Source organism: Saccoglossus kowalevskii, chromosome 5, assembly GCF_978046115.1.
Source record: "Saccoglossus kowalevskii chromosome 5, keSacKowa6.1, whole genome shotgun sequence".
Lineage (NCBI taxonomy): Eukaryota > Metazoa > Hemichordata > Enteropneusta > Harrimaniidae > Saccoglossus > Saccoglossus kowalevskii.
In genome coordinates this window covers 1030092-1050635 of record NC_140645.1, presented here as the reverse complement: position 1 = coordinate 1050635, position 20544 = coordinate 1030092, and the positions used below count along the sequence as shown (strand labels likewise).

At 37.9% G+C, this 20544-nt stretch overlaps 1 protein-coding gene across 1 annotated transcript in view; it reads right to left on the bottom strand.

Moving 5' to 3' along the window:
- The window catches only part of LOC144360400 (activating signal cointegrator 1 complex subunit 2-like), a 275599-nt gene that overhangs the window by 242526 nt on the left and 12529 nt on the right, over positions 1–20544 (bottom strand). Inside the window, exons 4-8 of the mRNA XM_085499036.1 lie at positions 12236–12406; positions 10338–10535; positions 9947–10026; positions 8561–8698; positions 7402–7476 (exon numbers count right to left, since the gene is read on the bottom strand). Coding sequence (XP_085355162.1) covers positions 7402–7476; positions 8561–8698; positions 9947–10026; positions 10338–10535; positions 12236–12406 — 662 coding nt within the window. The remainder of the gene's footprint in view (positions 1–7401; positions 7477–8560; positions 8699–9946; positions 10027–10337; positions 10536–12235; positions 12407–20544) is intronic.

Sequence of the window (20544 nt, the reverse complement as noted above, 5' to 3'; positions counted from 1 at the left end):
CATTGGCAAGGATGTAGTCACAGTAGGCATTGGCAAGGATGTAGTCACAGTAGGCATTGGCAAGGATGTAGTCACAGTAGGCATTGGCAAAGAAGTAGTCACAGTAGACATTTGTAAGAATGTAGTCACAGTAGGCATTTGTAAGGATGTAGTCACAGTAGGCATTTGTAAGGATGTAGTCACAGTAGGCATTTGTAAGGATGTAGTCACAGTAGGCATTTGTAAGGATGTAGTCACAGTAGGCATTTGTAAGGATGTAGTCACAGTAGGCATTGGTAAGGATGTAGTCACAGTAGGCATTTGTCAGGATGTAGTCACAGTAGACATTTGTAAGGATGTAGTCACAGTAGGCATTTGTAAGGATGTAGTCACAGTAGGCATTTGTAAGGATGTAGTCACAGTAGACATTTGTAAGGATGTAGTTACAGTAGGCATTTGTAAGGATGTAGTCACAGTAGGCATTTGTAAGGATGTAGTCACAGTAGACATTTGTAAGGATGTAGTCACAGTAGGCATTTGTAAGAATGTAGTCACAGTAGACATTTGTAAGGATGTAGTCACAGTAGACATTTGTAAGGATGTAGTCACAGTAGGCATTTGTAAGGATGTAGTCACAGTAGGCATTTTAAAGGATGTAGTCACAGTAGGCATTTGTAAGGATGTAGTCACAGTAGGCATTTGTAAGGATGTAGTCACAGTAGGCATTTGTAAGGATGTAGTCACAGTAGGCATTGGCAAGGATGTAGTCATAGTAGACATTTGTAAGGATGTAGTCACAGTAGGCATTTATGAGGATGTAGTCACAGCAGGCATTTGTAAGGATATAGTCACAGAAGGCATTTGTATGGATGTAGTCCAGTAGAGATTTGTAAGGATGTAGTCACAGTAGGTATTTATAAGGATGTAGTCACAGTAGGCATTTATAAGGACGTAGTCACAGTAGGCATTGGTAAGGATGTAGTCACAGTAGGCATTTGTAAGGATGTAGTCACAGTAGGCATTGGTAAGGATGTAGTTACAGTAGGAATTGGCAAGGATGTAGTCACAGTAGGCATTTGTAAGGATGTAGTCACAGTAGACATTTGTAAGGATGTAGTCACAGTAGGCATTGGTAAGGATGTAGTCACAGTAGGCATTGGTAAGGATGTAGTTACAGTAGGCATTGGCAAGGATGTAGTCACAGTAGACATTTGTAAGGATGTAGTCACAGCAGGCATTTGTAAGGATGTAGTCACAGTAGGCATTTGTAAGGATGTAGTCACAGTAGGCATTGGGAAGGATGTAGTCACAGTAGGCATTGGTAAGGATGTAGTCACAGTAGACATTTGTAAGGATGTAGTCACAGCAGGCATTTGTAAGGATGTAGTCACAGTAGACATTTGTAAGGATGTAGTTACAGTAGGCATTTGTAAGGATGTAGTCACAGTAGGCATTTGTAAGGATGTAGTCACAGTAGACATTTGTAAGGATGTAGTCACTGTAGACATTGGCAAGGACGTAGTCACAGAAGGCATTTGTAAGAATGTAGTCACAGTAGACATTTGTAAGGACGTAGTCACAGTAGACATTGACAAGGACGTAGTCACACTAGGCATTTGTAAGGATGTAGTCACAGTAGACATTGGCAAGGACGTAGTCACAGAAGGCATTTGTAAGGATGTAGTCACAGTAGGCATTGGCAAGCACATAGTCACAGTAGACATTTGTAAGGATGTAGTCACAGTATGCATTTGTAAAGATGTAGTCACAGTAGGCATTTGTAAGGATGTAGTCACACTAGGCATTTGTAAGGATATAGTCACAGAAGACATTTGTAAGGATGTACTGCAGCAGAGATTTGTAAAGATGTAGTCACAGTAGGCATTTGTAAGGATGCAGTCACAGTAGGCATTGGCAAGGATGTAGTCACAGTAGGCATTGGCAAGGATGTAGTCACAGTAGGCATTGGCAAGGATGTAGTCACAGTAGGCATTGGCAAGGATGTAGTCACAGTAGGCATTGGCAAGGATGTAGTCACAGTAGGCATTGGCAAAGAAGTAGTCACAGTAGACATTTGTAAGAATGTAGTCACAGTAGGCATTTGTAAGGATGTAGTCACAGTAGGCATTTGTAAGGATGTAGTCACAGTAGGCATTTGTAAGGATGTAGTCACAGTAGGCATTTGTAAGGATGTAGTCACAGTAGGCATTTGTAAGGATGTAGTCACAGTAGGCATTAGTAAGGATGTAGTCACAGTAGGCATTGGTAAGGATGTAGTCACAGTAGGCATTTGTCAGGATGTAGTCACAGTAGACATTTGTAAGGATGTAGTCACAGTAGGCATTTGTAAGGATGTAGTCACAGTAGGCATTTGTAAGGATGTAGTCACAGTAGACATTTGTAAGGATGTAGTTACAGTAGGCATTTGTAAGGATGTAGTCACAGTAGGCATTTGTAAGGATGTAGTCACAGTAGACATTTGTAAGGATGTAGTCACAGTAGGCATTTGTAAGAATGTAGTCACAGTAGACATTTGTAAGGATGTAGTCACAGTAGACATTTGTAAGGATGTAGTCACAGTAGGCATTTGTAAGGATGTAGTCACAGTAGGCATTTTAAAGGATGTAGTCACAGTAGGCATTTGTAAGGATGTAGTCACAGTAGGCATTTGTAAGGATGTAGTCACAGTAGGCATTTGTAAGGATGTAGTCACAGTAGGCATTGGCAAGGATGTAGTCATAGTAGACATTTGTAAGGATGTAGTTACAGTAGACATTTGTAAGGATGTAGTCACAGTAGGCATTGATAAGGATGTAGTCACAGCAGGCACTGGCAAGGACGTAGTCACATTAGACATTTGTAAGGATGTAGTCATAGTAGGCATTGGCAAGGACATAGTCACAGACATTTGTAAGGATGTAGTCACAGTAGGCATTTGTAAGGATGTAGTCACAGTAGGCATTTGTAAGGATGTAGTCACAGTAGGCATTGGCAAGGACGTAGTCACAGACATTTGTAAGGATGTAGTCACAGTAGGCATTTGTAAGGATGTAGTCACAGTAGGCATTTGTAAGGATGTAGTCACAGTAGGCATTGGCAAGGACGTAGTCACAGTAGGCATTGGCAAGGACGTAGTCACAGTAGACATTTGTAAGGATGTAGTTACAGTAGACATTTGTAAGGATGTAGTCACAGTAGGCATTGATAAGGATGTAGTCACAGCAGGCATTGGCAAGGACGTAGTCACATTAGACATTTGTAAGGATGTAGTCACAGTAGGCATTGGCAAGGACGTAGTCACAGACATTTGTAAGGATGTAGTCACAGTAGGCATTTGTAAGGATGTAGTCACAGTAGGCATTGGCAAGGACGTAGTCACATCCTTACAGTAAGAATTTGTAAGGATATACTAGTAGTCACAGTAGGCATTTGCAGGATGTTGTCACAGTAGGCATTGGTAAGGATGTAGTCGGAGTAAATATTTGTAAGGATATAGTCACAGTAGGCATTGGTAAGGATGTAGTCACAGAAGGCATTGGCAAGGACATAGTCACATTAGACATTTGTAAGGATGTAGTCACAGTAGGCATTTATGAGGATGTAGTCACAGTAGGCATTTGTAAGGATGTAGTCACAGTAGGCATTTGTAAGGATGTAGTCACAGTAGGCATTTATAAGGATGTAGTCACAGCAGGCATTTGTAAGGATATAGTCACAGAAGCATTTGTATGGATGTAGTCCAGTAGAGATTTGTAAGGATGTAGTCACAGTAGGTATTTATAAGGATGTAGTCACAGTAGGCATTGGTAAGGATGTAGTCACAGTAGGCATTTGTAAGGATGTAGTCACAGTAGGCATTGGTAAGGATGTAGTTACAGTAGGAATTGGCAAGGATGTAGTCACAGTAGGCATTTGTAAGGATGTAGTCACAGTAGACATTTGTAAGGATGTAGTCACAGTAGGCATTGGTAAGGATGTAGTCACAGTAGGCATTGGTAAGGATGTAGTTACAGTAGGCATTGGCAAGGATGTAGTCACAGTAGACATTTGTAAGGATGTAGTCACAGCAGGCATTTGTAAGGATGTAGTCACAGTAGGCATTTGTAAGGATGTAGTCACAGTAGGCATTGGGAAGGATGTAGTCACAGTAGGCATTGGTAAGGATGTAGTCACAGTAGACATTTGTAAGGATGTAGTCACAGCAGGCATTTGTAAGGGTGTAGTCACAGTAGACATTTGTAAGGATGTAGTTACAGTAGGCATTTGTAAGGATGTAGTCACAGTAGGCATTTGTAAGGATGTAGTCACAGTAGACATTTGTAAGGATGTAGTCACTGTAGACATTGGCAAGGACGTAGTCACAGAAGGCATTTGTAAGAATGTAGTCACAGTAGACATTTGTAAGGACGTAGTCACAGTAGACATTGACAAGGACGTAGTCACACTAGGCATTTGTAAGGATGTAGTCACAGTAGACATTGGCAAGGACGTAGTCACAGAAGGCATTTGTAAGGATGTAGTCACAGTAGGCATTGGCAAGCACATAGTCACAGTAGACATTTGTAAGGATGTAGTCACAGTATGCATTTGTAAAGATGTAGTCAAAGTAGGCATTTGTAAGGATGTAGTCACACTAGGCATTTGTAAGGATATAGTCACAGAAGGCATTTGTAAGGATGTACTGCAGCAGAGATTTGTAAAGATGTAGTCACAGTAGGCATTTGTAAGGATGCAGTCACAGTAGGCATTGGCAAGGATGTAGTCACAGTAGGCATTGGCAAGGATGTAGTCACAGTAGGCATTGGCAAGGATGTAGTCACAGTAGGCATTGGCAAGGATGTAGTCACAGTAGGCATTGGCAAGGATGTAGTCACAGTAGGCATTGGCAAAGAAGTAGTCACAGTAGACATTTGTAAGAATGTAGTCACAGTAGGCATTTGTAAGGATGTAGTCACAGTAGGCATTTGTAAGGATGTAGTCACAGTAGGCATTTGTAAGGATGTAGTCACAGTAGGCATTTGTAAGGATGTAGTCACAGTAGGCATTTGTAAGGATGTAGTCACAGTAGGCATTAGTAAGGATGTAGTCACAGTAGGCATTGGTAAGGATGTAGTCACAGTAGGCATTTGTCAGGATGTAGTCACAGTAGACATTTGTAAGGATGTAGTCACAGTAGGCATTTGTAAGGATGTAGTCACAGTAGGCATTTGTAAGGATGTAGTCACAGTAGACATTTGTAAGGATGTAGTTACAGTAGGCATTTGTAAGGATGTAGTCACAGTAGGCATTTGTAAGGATGTAGTCACAGTAGACATTTGTAAGGATGTAGTCACAGTAGGCATTTGTAAGAATGTAGTCACAGTAGACATTTGTAAGGATGTAGTCACAGTAGACATTTGTAAGGATGTAGTCACAGTAGGCATTTGTAAGGATGTAGTCACAGTAGGCATTTTAAAGGATGTAGTCACAGTAGGCATTTGTAAGGATGTAGTCACAGTAGGCATTTGTAAGGATGTAGTCACAGTAGGCATTTGTAAGGATGTAGTCACAGTAGGCATTGGCAAGGATGTAGTCATAGTAGACATTTGTAAGGATGTAGTTACAGTAGACATTTGTAAGGATGTAGTCACAGTAGGCATTGATAAGGATGTAGTCACAGCAGGCACTGGCAAGGACGTAGTCACATTAGACATTTGTAAGGATGTAGTCATAGTAGGCATTGGCAAGGACATAGTCACAGACATTTGTAAGGATGTAGTCACAGTAGGCATTTGTAAGGATGTAGTCACAGTAGGCATTTGTAAGGATGTAGTCACAGTAGGCATTGGCAAGGACGTAGTCACAGTAGGCATTGGCAAGGGCGTAGTCACAGTAGACATTTGTAAGGATGTAGTTACAGTAGACATTTGTAAGGATGTAGTCACAGTAGGCATTGATAAGGATGTAGTCACAGCAGGCATTGGCAAGGACGTAGTCACATTAGACATTTGTAAGGATGTAGTCACAGTAGGTATTGGCAAGGACGTTGTCACAGACATTTGTAAGGATGTAGTCACAGTAGGCATTTGTAAGGATGTAGTCACAGTAGGCATTGGCAAGGACGTAGTCACATCCTTACAGTAAGAATTTGTAAGGATATACTAGTAGTCACAGTAGGCATTTGTCAGGATGTAGTCACAGTAGGCATTGGTAAGGATGTAGTCGGAGTAAATATTTGTAAGGATATAGTCACAGTAGGCATTGGTAAGGATGTAGTCACAGTAGGCATTGGCAAGGACATAGTCACATTAGACATTTGTAAGGATGTAGTCACAGTAGGAATTTATGAGGATGTAGTCACAGTAGGCATTTGTAAGGATGTAGTCACAGTAGGCATTTATAAGGATGTAGTCACAGCAGGCATTTGTAAGGATATAGTCACAGAAGGCATTTGTATGGATGTAGTCCAGTAGAGATTTGTAAGGATGTAGTCACAGTAGGTATTTATAAGGATGTAGTCACAGTAGGCATTTATAAGGATGTAGTCACAGTAGGCATTGGTAAGGATGTAGTCACAGTAGGCATTTGTAAGGATGTAGTCACAGTAGGCATTGGTAAGGATGTAGTTACAGTAGGAATTGGCAAGGATGTAGTCACAGTAGGCATTTGTAAGGATGTAGTCACAGTAGACATTTGTAAGGATGTAGTCACAGTAGGCATTGGTAAGGATGTAGTCACAGTAGACATTGGTAAGGATGTAGTCACAGTAGTCATTGGTAAGGATGTAGTCAGTGTAGGCATTGGTAAGGATGTAGTCACAGTAGGCATTTGTAAGGATGTAGTCACAGTAGGCATTGGTAAGGATGTAGTCACAGTAGGCATTGGCAAGGATGTAGTCACAGTAGACATTTGTAAGGGTGTAGTCACAGTAGGCATTTGTAAGGATGTAGTCACAGTGGGCATTGGTAAGGATGTAGTCACAGTAGGCATTTGTAAGGATGTAGTCACAGTAGGCATTGGTAAGGATGTTGTCACAGTAGGCATTGGCAAGGATGTAGTCACAGTAGACATTTGTAAGGATGTAGTCACAGTAGGCATTCGTAAGGATGTAGTCACAGTAGGCATTTGTAAGGATGTAGTCACAGTAGGCATTGGCAAGGATGTAGTCACAGTAGACATTGGCAAGGATGTAGTCACAGTGGGCATTGGTAAGGATGTAGTCAAAGAAGGCATTGGTAGGAATGTAGTCACAGTAGGCATTTGTAAGGATGTAGTCACAGTAGGCATTGGCAAGGATGTAGTCACAGTAGGCATTGATAACAATGTAGTCAGCACATGGACAGGGATTTAGGTACTAGTACAGATTTAGTACAAAATATGGGTTGCAATCACAATGAGTGCCCGTAGAGGTGAAGTATTACAGCTGTTGTATTCATTTCTTACCTTGGATGATCAGATTTCCGTTGCTTCAAAGATTTCTCAAGTTCAGGTACAAGTGTTTCATAGCATGCAGAAAGCCTGAAATAATAAATTCACATGCATTATCTATAGTAAGAGTTGTATGTTAATGTAAATAAATATAAATGTTAATTCAATTAAATTATTAATTGCAGAAGCAAGTCAATGTGCCCTATCATGTATTTGAACTTGACATTAAACAATAACCTACAGCATGTATTGATAACTGTACATTGAAGGGACACTCAAAGTTCACATTGATTTGTAACTGAGTTGATATATTTTCTGATTACATATATAATCATAGCATAACTATTACATCACATTACATTACATCAATTACTCATAATTGTAATCCTTTCACAAAGTTTGAAGAAAATGATCCAACACATGCCCAAGATCTGCTAAAATACCTGATGCTAATTTTATGAGAAAAATGATATCCAATCTCCTATCTTTGATCAAATCTAAAAATTACCACAAAGTATTAAGTATGTGAGAGGTTTGGTCAAGGGTTATCTGAAATAAGGTTGTCTCTGGACAGGCGCACACATTGGTCCAGACATGATGAAATACAGGTGGAGATGCATTAAAACACACATGCAAGTTAACCTTTTCACCACCAAACTTTCTCATCCCCATTTTTTGCCCTTTTTTCTTTATATTTTTCATTATTTCTGGAAATGAACCCTAATTTAGAACCCAACAGACAAAATTTGACTCAACTTTCTGTTTTTACTCAAAAATTTGGCTATTTTTGTGCCAATCTTCTGAAGGAAAGTGCAGACTATGAACAGGACTAGTTTTGTGAATTTGTGATGAAAAGAGGGAACTGGTGGTGAAAAGGTTAAAACAACATAATCACCAGTTCGCCATTTTGAATCAAATTTCAAAAATAAAAAATAGGCGTGCACCAGCAACTCATTCTGGGTGCATGCTTTAATATGTTGAAATGTTGTGTTTTGAGGCAAAAATTAGACTTAGACAATCAACAGGTCAACAGAATGAAATACAAATTGACATGAATATGTATACCGGTATGTTTTACCTTTAACCAAGTCTGAATCATTTGGACAAGGTATGTCCAAGAAATGATGATGGCCACACACAGATTTCATCCAATAGAGACTAACAAAATATATACCTTGACACAAAAGTATGTTGATGAAATATACAACTTGCTTCTGGATAAATTTCTAGGAATGCTAATAATGTCATACCAATGTCTGATAAATAAAATATAATGTCACGAAAGTCATCACTGCTAAGTGTGAAAACAGACCTAGGAAAAAGAAAACATTTATATAGCAATCATGCATGGTTCAAAGTTTTGGATGATTTGATGTGTCTTATTAGAGTACAATTTGGGTTTGAGACCATCAGTTATGGTATTAGGTCATCAGTTATGGTATGAAGTCATCAGTTATGGTATGAAGTCATCAGTTATGGTATTAGGTCATCAGTTATGGTATGAGGTCATCTGTTATGGTATGAGGTCATCAGTTATGGCATGAGGTCATCAGTTATGGCATGAGGTCATCAGTTATGGTATGAGGTCATCAGTTATGGCATGAGGTCATCAGTTATGGTATGAGGTCATCAGTTATGGTATGAGGTCATCAGTTATGGTATGAGACCATCAGTTATGGTATGAGGTCATCAGTTATGATATGAGGTCATCAGTTATGGTATGAGGTCATCAGTTATGGTATGAGGTCATCAGTTATGGTATGAGGTCATCAGCTATGGTATGAGGTCATCAGTTATGGTATGAGGTCATCAGTTATGGCATGAGACCATCAGTTGTAGTTTGAGGTCATCAGTTATGGTATGAGGTCATCAGTTATGGTATAAGGTCATCAGTCATGATATGAGGTCATCAGTCATGATATGAGGTCATCAGTTATGATATGAGGTCATCAGTTATGGTATGAGACGATCAGTTGTAGTTTGAGATGATCAGTTATGGTATGAGGTCATTAGTTATGGTATGAGGTCATCAGTTATGGTATGAGGTCATTAGTTATGGTATGAGATGATCAGTTGTAGTTTGAGGTCATCAGTTATGGTGTGAGGTCATCAGTTATGATATGAGGTCATCAGTTATGGTATGAGACGATCAGTTGTAGTTTGAGATGATCAGTTATGGTATGAGGTCATTAGTTATGGTATGAGGTCATCAGTTATGGTATGAGGTCATTAGTTATGGTATGAGATGATCAGTTGTAGTTTGAGGTCATCAGTTATGGTGTGAGGTCATCAGTTATGGCATGAGATCATCAGTTATGGTATGAGACCATCAGTTGTAGTTTGAGGTCATCAGTTATGGTATGAGGTCATCAGTTATGGTATGAGGTCTTCAATTGTAGTGTGAGGTGGGCAGTTATGAAACTAAAAGTGACATTGTTGAATCCAAACTTTATTGAATACAGAGTGAGTTAAATGATTTTCATCTTTCATTGAATGAAATGGATCAGCTTGTTTTACAGGTTATTTTTGGGTTTCAATAAATTTCAATAACAATACTCACTTCACATTGTCAGCAGACAGTATCTGTGGTTCATCACTAATATCACCCAAACCACACTTCTCTTTAATATTCTCAAATATCTATATAAAAAAAATTACAGAATATGTGAGGAAATCCTAGTTTGTAACGAAGTCATCTCTGGTGATTAGGAAAATATGCAGTTGTGGAATAAAATGGATCATTTTTAGAAAAAAATATGAATTGCTTTTCAATTATTTTTTTTCTTCTCTGAAGCATTTAATAAGCCTTATGCATGATCTCCACAAAGTCACACATCCTGATATTTCTAGAAGTATGAATTAATTCACCATCAATGAAGTTCTGTATTATTATCATGGAACTTCACTTTAGCAACAATTGATGTACAATATCTGAAATGGAGTACACATACCTGAATGATCATTGGTACAATATCATTAAGATCATCATTATATCTTGGTTGCTGGCTGAATATATTACTAATCATTTTACTTAAGATGGCATTATTTCCTCCACCATATAAAATACACAGATCAAATAACTTAGGGATATCAAAGATGAAGTTGTCATAAATCATTTCACCATAGGCACTGGGTGTTATGTAACAGTCCTGAAATCAACAAAACACTATGATTAACATGTGTACATGGACACATGACTATGAAACTTGTATATGTTTATGATGCACAACAATTTCAAAATATTATGGGAACTTATAAATGTGAGAAAGGTCCAGAGTTTAACTCCAAACACTGCAAGAAATTCCTTTGTTGGACCATACCTGATCAAACTGTGGATTTGTTGCTTATAACATTTTAAAATGCTTTTTGCTAAGATCTATGAAAATTATAGGAAATAAAACTGAATGATGTAATATAATAGCAACAAGTTATTGTCAATGAACACAATGCTTGATCAATAATCAACATGCACACTGTTGTGTGTGCCTAAAAAACGGTTGATGACATGTTCAGATTTTGCAATTTTATTCATTTTTCATAAAAAAGGCCGCCATTTCACTAAATTTCATTGAAATACAAAAATAATTAAAAACAAATATTTAACCCATTATATCTTGCCTTTGTACCAAATTTAAACCCAATCTGTAAAATTGTAAAACAAAATGGCCACCAGTCGGCTATTTTGAATCGAATAACGAAAAACAATGACATGCATCAGTAACCCACTATGACTGATGTCAATGCCAAGTTTGAATGTAATCTGTCAAGGCATATTTTAGAAACAGTTGATGACTTGTTTGAATTTTGTGATTTTATTAGTTTTTTAATGAAAATGGCTGCCATTCAACTAAATTTCAAGAAAAACGAAAAATAACTGAAAACAACATTTAAGCCATTATATCTTGCCTTTGTACAAAATTTAACTCAAATCTGTACAATCATCTCTGTAAAACAAGATATGAATGTCACAGTCCCCGTTCATTTAATTATAAAATACTCATGTTAAAATAATACATAGAACATCTGCAAACACTATGTGGGTACATCTCATCATAAAGTGATTTCCCATAATCTAGTATTGTACTGATAACTGAAAACTTCCATTGACCCATGTCCGAAATTCCAGAGTACACAAGTGCAATCAAACTATGTCACATACATGTATACATGCTCAAGAAACTGCATTCATAAATCTGAGTAAACCTTGATGTACCTTTAATAACAACTTGACTTCTTTGTTAATTCAGGTATTTGGGTTTCTTTCAGTATCACCACTATAATTTCCATCAAAATGTAGCCCTGACACTTCTCTACAGTTTCTAGAGATTGGTAATGGTATGACCCATCTGTCACTGATTCAGATCAAGGTCATGACCATGTCATGACATCACTAAAAACCCAAGCATTACAATCTAAGCTAATTGTTTATTCTGAGCATGCTCAGTTGTTCTCATAGTGGTGTTAGGAGAGGTAATTTTGGATGAAAATCATGAAAAAGACCAACTTAGAATTTTCAGATCTGCAAAAAAAAATTACGTGCATATTTGGATTGTGAGTTGAAGTAGGGGAATATACAGACCAGAAACTGGAATAAAATGTCTCTACTGTAGGAATAAACAAATTGAAAATGATGTCAATTCATTCTTAATTGCAGTCTATACAATAAATAATTTCAGAAGTGATAATCATGAAAAGATTCAGTGAAGTGATTCCATTTCCATTAAAGGTTACAATGAGGTAAACAAAGTAAAATCTTAAAATGTGGTACATATTTTCTAAATAAGGAAGACACTCATTGCTTTGTCATCCCATGGTATACTGGGCAATTGTTTAAGTTTAGGCAGCATACCTTAGATTCCTTGTGCGTTGACATCCTCAAAAAGGTCATAAAAACAAGTCTGTGAACTGATTTCAACATTGACCTGGCAGAATCTGGAAGTCTGATTGCATGGTCATATGCTCTAGGTGCCAATTTTAAATATGAATCCAAACATCGGTGAAGAGTATCATCAAAAAGAACCTGAGAAATAATTAATCATTCTGTTAAAATTTAGATTTAAATAATGGCAACAAGCAAACTAATCTTTCACAGCTTAACATCAACTGAGGGCCATTAAGTTATGAACAAAACAATCCATCAACTCCAACATACAAACATTGCATTCTGGTTGCTTTATTCACCTCACACCAGATGTCAATCCAAGCCAATCTACTACTTCATGAAAAGTTTTGTATTTAAGTTTCAAATAACTTATCGTTGGAATCGGTGATACTGTAATCAGTGATATTGGAATTGGTGAAATCCAGAAGCGGACTAGTATTGTATATTTATTTAATAATGTAACAACTTTTGCAATGGATGATCAGACCAGACCTGTGCCATTCAGACTGGTGACATTGTACATTCAGACTGGTGACATTGTACATTCAGACTGGTGACATTGTACATTCAGACTGGTGACATTGTACATTCAGACTGGTGACATTGTACATTCAGATTGGTGACATTATACATTCAGATTGGTGACATTATACATTCATATTGGTGACATTGTACATTCAGACTGGTGACATTGTACATTCAGACTGGTGACATTGTACATTCAGATTGGTGACATTATACATTCAGATTGGTGACATTATACATTCATATTGGTGACATTATACATTCATATTGGTGACATTGTACATTCAGACCATTGACATTGTACATTCAGACCATTGACATTGTACATTCAGACCATTGACATTGTACATTCAGACCATTGACATTGTACATTCATATTGGTGACATTGTACACTCAGACCATTGACATTGTACACTCAGACCATTGACATTGTACATTCAGACCATTGACATTGTACACTCAGACCATTGACATTGTACATTCAGACCATTGACATTGTACATTCATATTGGTGACATTGTACACTCAGACCATTGACATTGTACACTCAGACCATTGACATTGTACATTCAGACCATTGACATTGTACATTCATATTGGTGACATTGTACACTCAGACCATTGACATTGTACATTCATATTGGTGACATTGTACACTCAGACCATTGACATTGTACATTCAGACTGGTGACATTGTACACTCAGACCATTGACATTGTACATTCAGATTGGTGACATTGTACATTTGGTCCATTGACATTGTACATTCAGACTGGTGACATTGTACATTCAGACTGGTGACATTGTACATTCTGATTGGTGACATTGTACATTCAGACCATTGACATTTTACATTTGGTTCATTGACATTGTACATTCAGATTGGTGACATTGTACATTCAGACTGGTGACATTGTACATTCAGACTGGTGACATTGTACATTCAGACTGGTGACATTGTACATTCAGACCATTGACATTGTACATTCAGACAATAGACATTGTACATTCAGACTGGTGACATTGTACAATCAAACTGGTGACATTATACATTCAGATTGGTGACATTGTACATTCAGACTGGTGACATTGTACATTCAGATTGGTGACATTGTACATTTGGTCCATTGACATTGTACATTCAGACTGGTGACATTGTACATTCAGACCATAGACATTGCAAATTAAGATTGGTGACATTGCACATTCAGATTGGTGACATTGTACTTTCAGACCATTGACATTGTACATTCAGACTGGTGACATTGTACATTCAGACTGGTGACATTGTACATTCAGACCATAGACATTGTACATTCAGGCTGGTGACATTGTACATTCAGACCATTGACATTGTACATTCAGACTGGTGACATTGTACATTCAGCTTGTGACATTGTACATTCAGACTGGTGACAGTGTACTTTCAGACCATTGACATTGTACATTCAGACTGGTGACATTGTACATTCAGACCATAGACATTGTACATTCAGACTGGTGACATTGTACATTCAGACTGGTGACATTGTACATTCAGACTGGTGACATTGTACATTCTGATTGGTGACATTGTACATTCAGACTGGTGACATTGTACATTCAGACTGGTGACATTGTACATTCAGACCATTGACATTGTACATTCAGACCATTGACATTGTACATTCAGACCATTGACATTGTACATTCAGACTGGTGATATTGTGCATTCAGACCATTGACATTGTACACTCAGACCATTGACATTGTACATTCAGACCATTGACATTGTACACTCAGACCATTGACATTGTACATTCAGATTGGTGACATTGTACATTTGGTCCATTGACATTGTACATTCAGACTGGTGACATTGTACATTCTGATTGGTGACATTGTACATTCAGACCATTGACATTGTACATTCAGACTGGTGACATTGTACATTCAGACTGGTGACATTGTACATTCAGACTGGTGACATTGTACATTCAGACCATTGACATTGTACATTCAGACCATAGACATTGTACATTCAGACCATTGACATTGTACATTCAGACTGGTGACATTGTACATTCAGACTGGTGACATTGTACATTCTGATTGGTGACATTGTACATTCAGACCATTGACATTTTACATTTGGTCCATTGACATTGTACATTCAGATTGGTGACATTGTACATTCAGACTGGTGACATTGTACATTCAGACTGGTGACATTGTACATTCGGACTGGTGACATTGTACATTCAGACTGGTGGCATTGTACATTCAGACTGTTGACATTGTACATTCAGACTGGTGATATTGTACATTCAGACTGGTGACATTGTACATTCAGACCATTGACATTGTATATTCAGACCATTGACATTGTACATTCAGACCATTGACATTGTACATTCAGACCATTGACATTGTACATTCAGACCATGAACATTGTACATTCAGACCATTGACATTGTACGTTCAGACCATTGACATTGTACATTCAGACTGGTGACATTGCACATTCAGACCATAGACATTGTACATTCAGACCATAGACATTGTACATTCAGACCATTGACATTTTACATTCAGACCATTGACATTGTACATTCAGACTGGTGACATTGTACATTCAGACCATTGACATTGTACACTCAGACCATTGACATTGTACATTCAGATTGGTGACATTGTACATTTGGTCCATTGACATTGTACATTCAGACTGGTGACATTGTACATTCAGACCATTGACATTGTACATTCAGACCATTGACATTGTACATTCAGACTGGCGATATTGTACATTCAGACCATAGACATTGTACACTCAGACCATTGACATTGTACATTCAGATTGGTGACATTGTACATTTGGTCCATTGACATTGTACATTCAGACTGGTGACATTGTACATTCAGACTGGTGACATTGTACATTCTGATTGGTGACATTGTACATTCAGACCATTGACATTTTACATTTGGTCCATTGATATTGTACATTCAGATTGGTGACATTGTACATTCAGACTGGTGACATTGTACATTCAGACTGGTGACATTGTACATTCAGACCATAGACATTGTACATTCAGACCATTGACATTGTACATTCAGACCATTGACATTGTACATTCAGACCATTGACATTGTACATTCAGATCATTGACATTGTACATTCAGACTGATAACATTGTACATTCAGACCATAAACATTGTACATTCAGACCATTGGCATTGTACATTCAGACTGGTGACATTGTACATTCAGACCATAGACATTGTACATTAAGACCATAGACATTGTACATTCAGACCATTGACATTGTACATTCAGACCATAAACATTGTACATTCAGACCATTGACATTGTACATTCAGACAGGTGACATTGCACATTCAGACCATAGACATTGTACATTCAGACCATAGACATTGTACATTCAGACCATTGACATTTTACATTCAGACCATTGACATTGTACATTCAGACTGGTGACATTGTACATTCAGACCATAAACATTGTACATTCAGACCATAGACATTGTACATTCAGACCATTGGCATTGTACTTTCAGACCATTGACATTGTACTTTCAGACCATTGACATTGTACTTTCAGACCATTGACATTGTACTTTCAGACCATTGACATTGTACACTCAGACCATTGACATTGTACATTCAGACCATTGACATTGTACACTCAGACCATTGACATTGTACATTCAGACCATTGACATTGTACATTCAGACCATTGACATTGTACACTCAGACCATTGACATTGTACATTCAGATTGGTGACATTGTACATTTGGTCCATTGACATTGTACATTCAGACTGGTGACATTGTACATTCAGACTGGTGACATTGTACATTCTGATTGGTGACATTGTACATTCAGACCATTGACATTTTACATTTGGTCCATTGACATTGTACATTCAGATTGGTGACATTGTACATTCAGACTGGTGACATTGTACATTCAGACTGGTGACATTGTACATTCAGACTGGTGACATTGTACATTCAGACCATTGACATTGTACATTCAGACAATAGACATTGTACATTCAGACTGGTGACATTGTACAATCAAACTGGGGACATTATACATTCAGATTGGAGACATTGTACATTCAGACTGGTGACATTGTACATTCAGATTGGTGACATTGTACATTTGGTCCATTGACATTGTACATTCAGACTGGTGACATTGTACATTCAGACCATAGACATTGCAAATTAAGATTGGTGACATTGCACATTCAGATTGGTGACATTGTACATTCAGACAGGTGACATTGTACTTTCAGACCATTGACATTGTACATTCAGACTGGTGACATTGTACATTCAGACTAGTGACATTGTACATTCAGACCATAGACATTGTACATTCAGGCTGGTGACATTGTACATTCAGACCATTGACATTGTACATTCAGACTGGTGACATTGTACATTCAGCTTGTGACATTGTACATTCAGACTGGTGACAGTGTACTTTCAGACCATTGACATTGTACATTCAGACTGGTGACATTGTACATTCAGACTGGTGACATTGTACATTCAGACTGGTGACATTGTACATTCAGACTGGTGACATTGTACATTCAGACCATTGATATTGTACATTCAGACTGGTGACATTGTACATTCAGACTGGTGACATTGTACATTCAGACTGGTGACATTGTACATTCAGACTGGTGACATTGTACATTCAGACCATTGACATTGTACATTCAGACCATTGACATTGTACATTCAGACCATTGACATTGTACATTCAGACTGGTGATATTGTACATTCAGACTGGTGACATTGTACATTCAGACCATTGACATTGTACATTCAGACTGGTGACATTGTACATTCAGACCATAGACATTGCAAATTAAGATTGGTGACATTGTACATTCAGACTGGTGACATTGTACATTCAGACCATTGACATTGTACATTCAGACCATAGACATTGCAAATTAAGATTGGTGACATTGTACATTCAGACTGGTGACATTGTACATTCAGACTGGTGACATTGTACATTCAGACCATTGACATTGTACATTCAGACCATTGACATTGTACATTCAGACCATTGACATTGTACATTCAGACTGGTGATATTGTACATTCAGACTGGTGACATTGTACATTCAGACCATAGACATTGTACATTCAGATTGGTGATATTGTACATTTGGTTCATTGACATTGTACATTCAGACTGGTGACATTGTACATTCAGACTGGTGACATTGTACATTCAGACTGGTGACATTGTACATTCAGACCATTGACATTGTACATTCAGACTGGTGACATTGTACATTCAGCTTGTGACATTGTACATTCAGACTGGTGACAGTGTACTTTCAGACCATTGACATTGTACATTCAGACTGGTGACATTGTACATTCAGACCATAGACATTGTACATTCAGACTGGTGACATTGTACATTCAGACTGGTGACATTGTACATTCAGACTGGTGACATTGTATATTCAGACCATTGATATTGTACATTCAGACTGGTGACATTGTACATTCAGACCATTGACATTGTACATTCAGACTGGTGACATTGTACATTCAGACCATTGACATTGTACATTCAGACTCGTCACATTGTACATTCATATTGGTGACATTATACATTCATATTGGTGACATTGTACATTCAGACTGGTGACATTGTACATTCAGACTGGTGACATTGTACATTCAGATCATTGACATGGTACATTCAGACCATTGACATTGTACATTCAGACCATTGACATTGTACATTCAGACTGGTGATATTGTACATTCAGACCATTGACATTGTACACTCAGACCATTGACATTGTACATTCAGATTGGTGACATTGTACATTTGGTTCATTGACATTGTACATTCAGACTGGTGACATTGTACATTCAGACTGGTGACATTGTACATTCTGATTGGTGACATTGTACATTCAGACTGGTGACATTGTACATTCAGACTGGTGACATTGTACATTCAGACCATTGACATTGTACATTCAGACCATTGACATTGTACATTCAGACCATTGACATTGTACATTCAGACTGGTGATATTGTGCATTCAGACCATTGACATTGTACACTCAGACCATTGACATTGTACATTCAGACCATTGACATTGTACACTCAGACCATTGACATTGTACATTCAGATTGGTGACATTGTACATTTGGTCCATTGACATTGTACATTCAGACTGGTGACATTGTACACTCAGACCATTGACATTGTACATTCAGACCATTGACATTGTACACTCAGACCATTGACATTGTACATTCAGATTGGTGACATTGTACATTTGGTCCATTGACATTGTACATTCAGACTGGTGACATTGTACATTCTGATTGGTGACATTGTACATTCAGACCATTGACATTGTACATTCAGACTAGTGACATTGTACATTCAGACTGGTGACATTGTACATTCAGACTGGTGACATTGTACATTCAGACCATTGACATTGTACATTCAGACCATAGACATTGTACATTCAGACCATAGACATTGTACATTCAGACCATTGACATTGTACATTCAGACTGGTGACATTGTACATTCAGACTGGTGACATTGTACATTCTGATTGGTGACATTGTACATTCAGACCATTGACATTTTACATTTGGTCCATTGACATTGTACATTCAGATTGGTGACATTGTACATTCAGACTGGTGACATTGTACATTCAGACTGGTGACATTGTACATTCGGACTGGTGACATTGTACATTCAGACTGGTGGCATTGTACATTCAGACTGTTGACATTGTACATTCAGACTGGTGATATTGTACATTCAGACTGGTGACATTGTACATTCAGACCATTGACATTGTATATTCAGACCATTGACATTGTACATTCAGACCATTGACATTGTACATTCAGACCATTGACATTGTACATTCAGACCATGAACATTGTACATTCAGACCATTGACATTGTACGTTCAGACCATTGACATTGTACATTCAGACTGGTGACATTGCACATTCAGACCATAGACATTGTACATTCAGACCATAGACATTGTACATTCAGACCATTGACATTTTACATTCAGACCATTGACATTGTACATTCAGACTGGTGACATTGTACATTCAGACCATTGACATTGTACACTCAGACCATTGACATTGTACATTCAGATTGGTGACATTGTACATTTGGTCCATTGACATTGTACATTCAGACTGGTGACATTGTACATTCAGACCATTGACATTGTACATTCAGACCATTGACATTGTACATTCAGACTGGTGACATTGTACATTTGGTCCATTGACATTGTACATTCAGACTGGTGACATTGTACATTCAGACTGGTGACATTGTACATTCTGATTGGTGACATTGTACATTCAGACCATTGACATTTTACATTTGGTCCATTGATATTGTACATTCAGATTGGTGACATTGTACATTCAGACTGGTGACATTGTACATTCAGACTGGTGACATTGTACATTCAGACCATAGACATTGTACATTCAGACCATTGACATTGTACATTCAGACCATTGACATTGTACATTCAGACCATTGACATTGTACATTCAGATCATTGACATTGTACATTCAGACTGATAACATTGCACATTCAGACCATAAACATTGTACATTCAGACCATTGGCATTGTACATTCAGACTGGTGACATTGTACATTCAGACCATAGA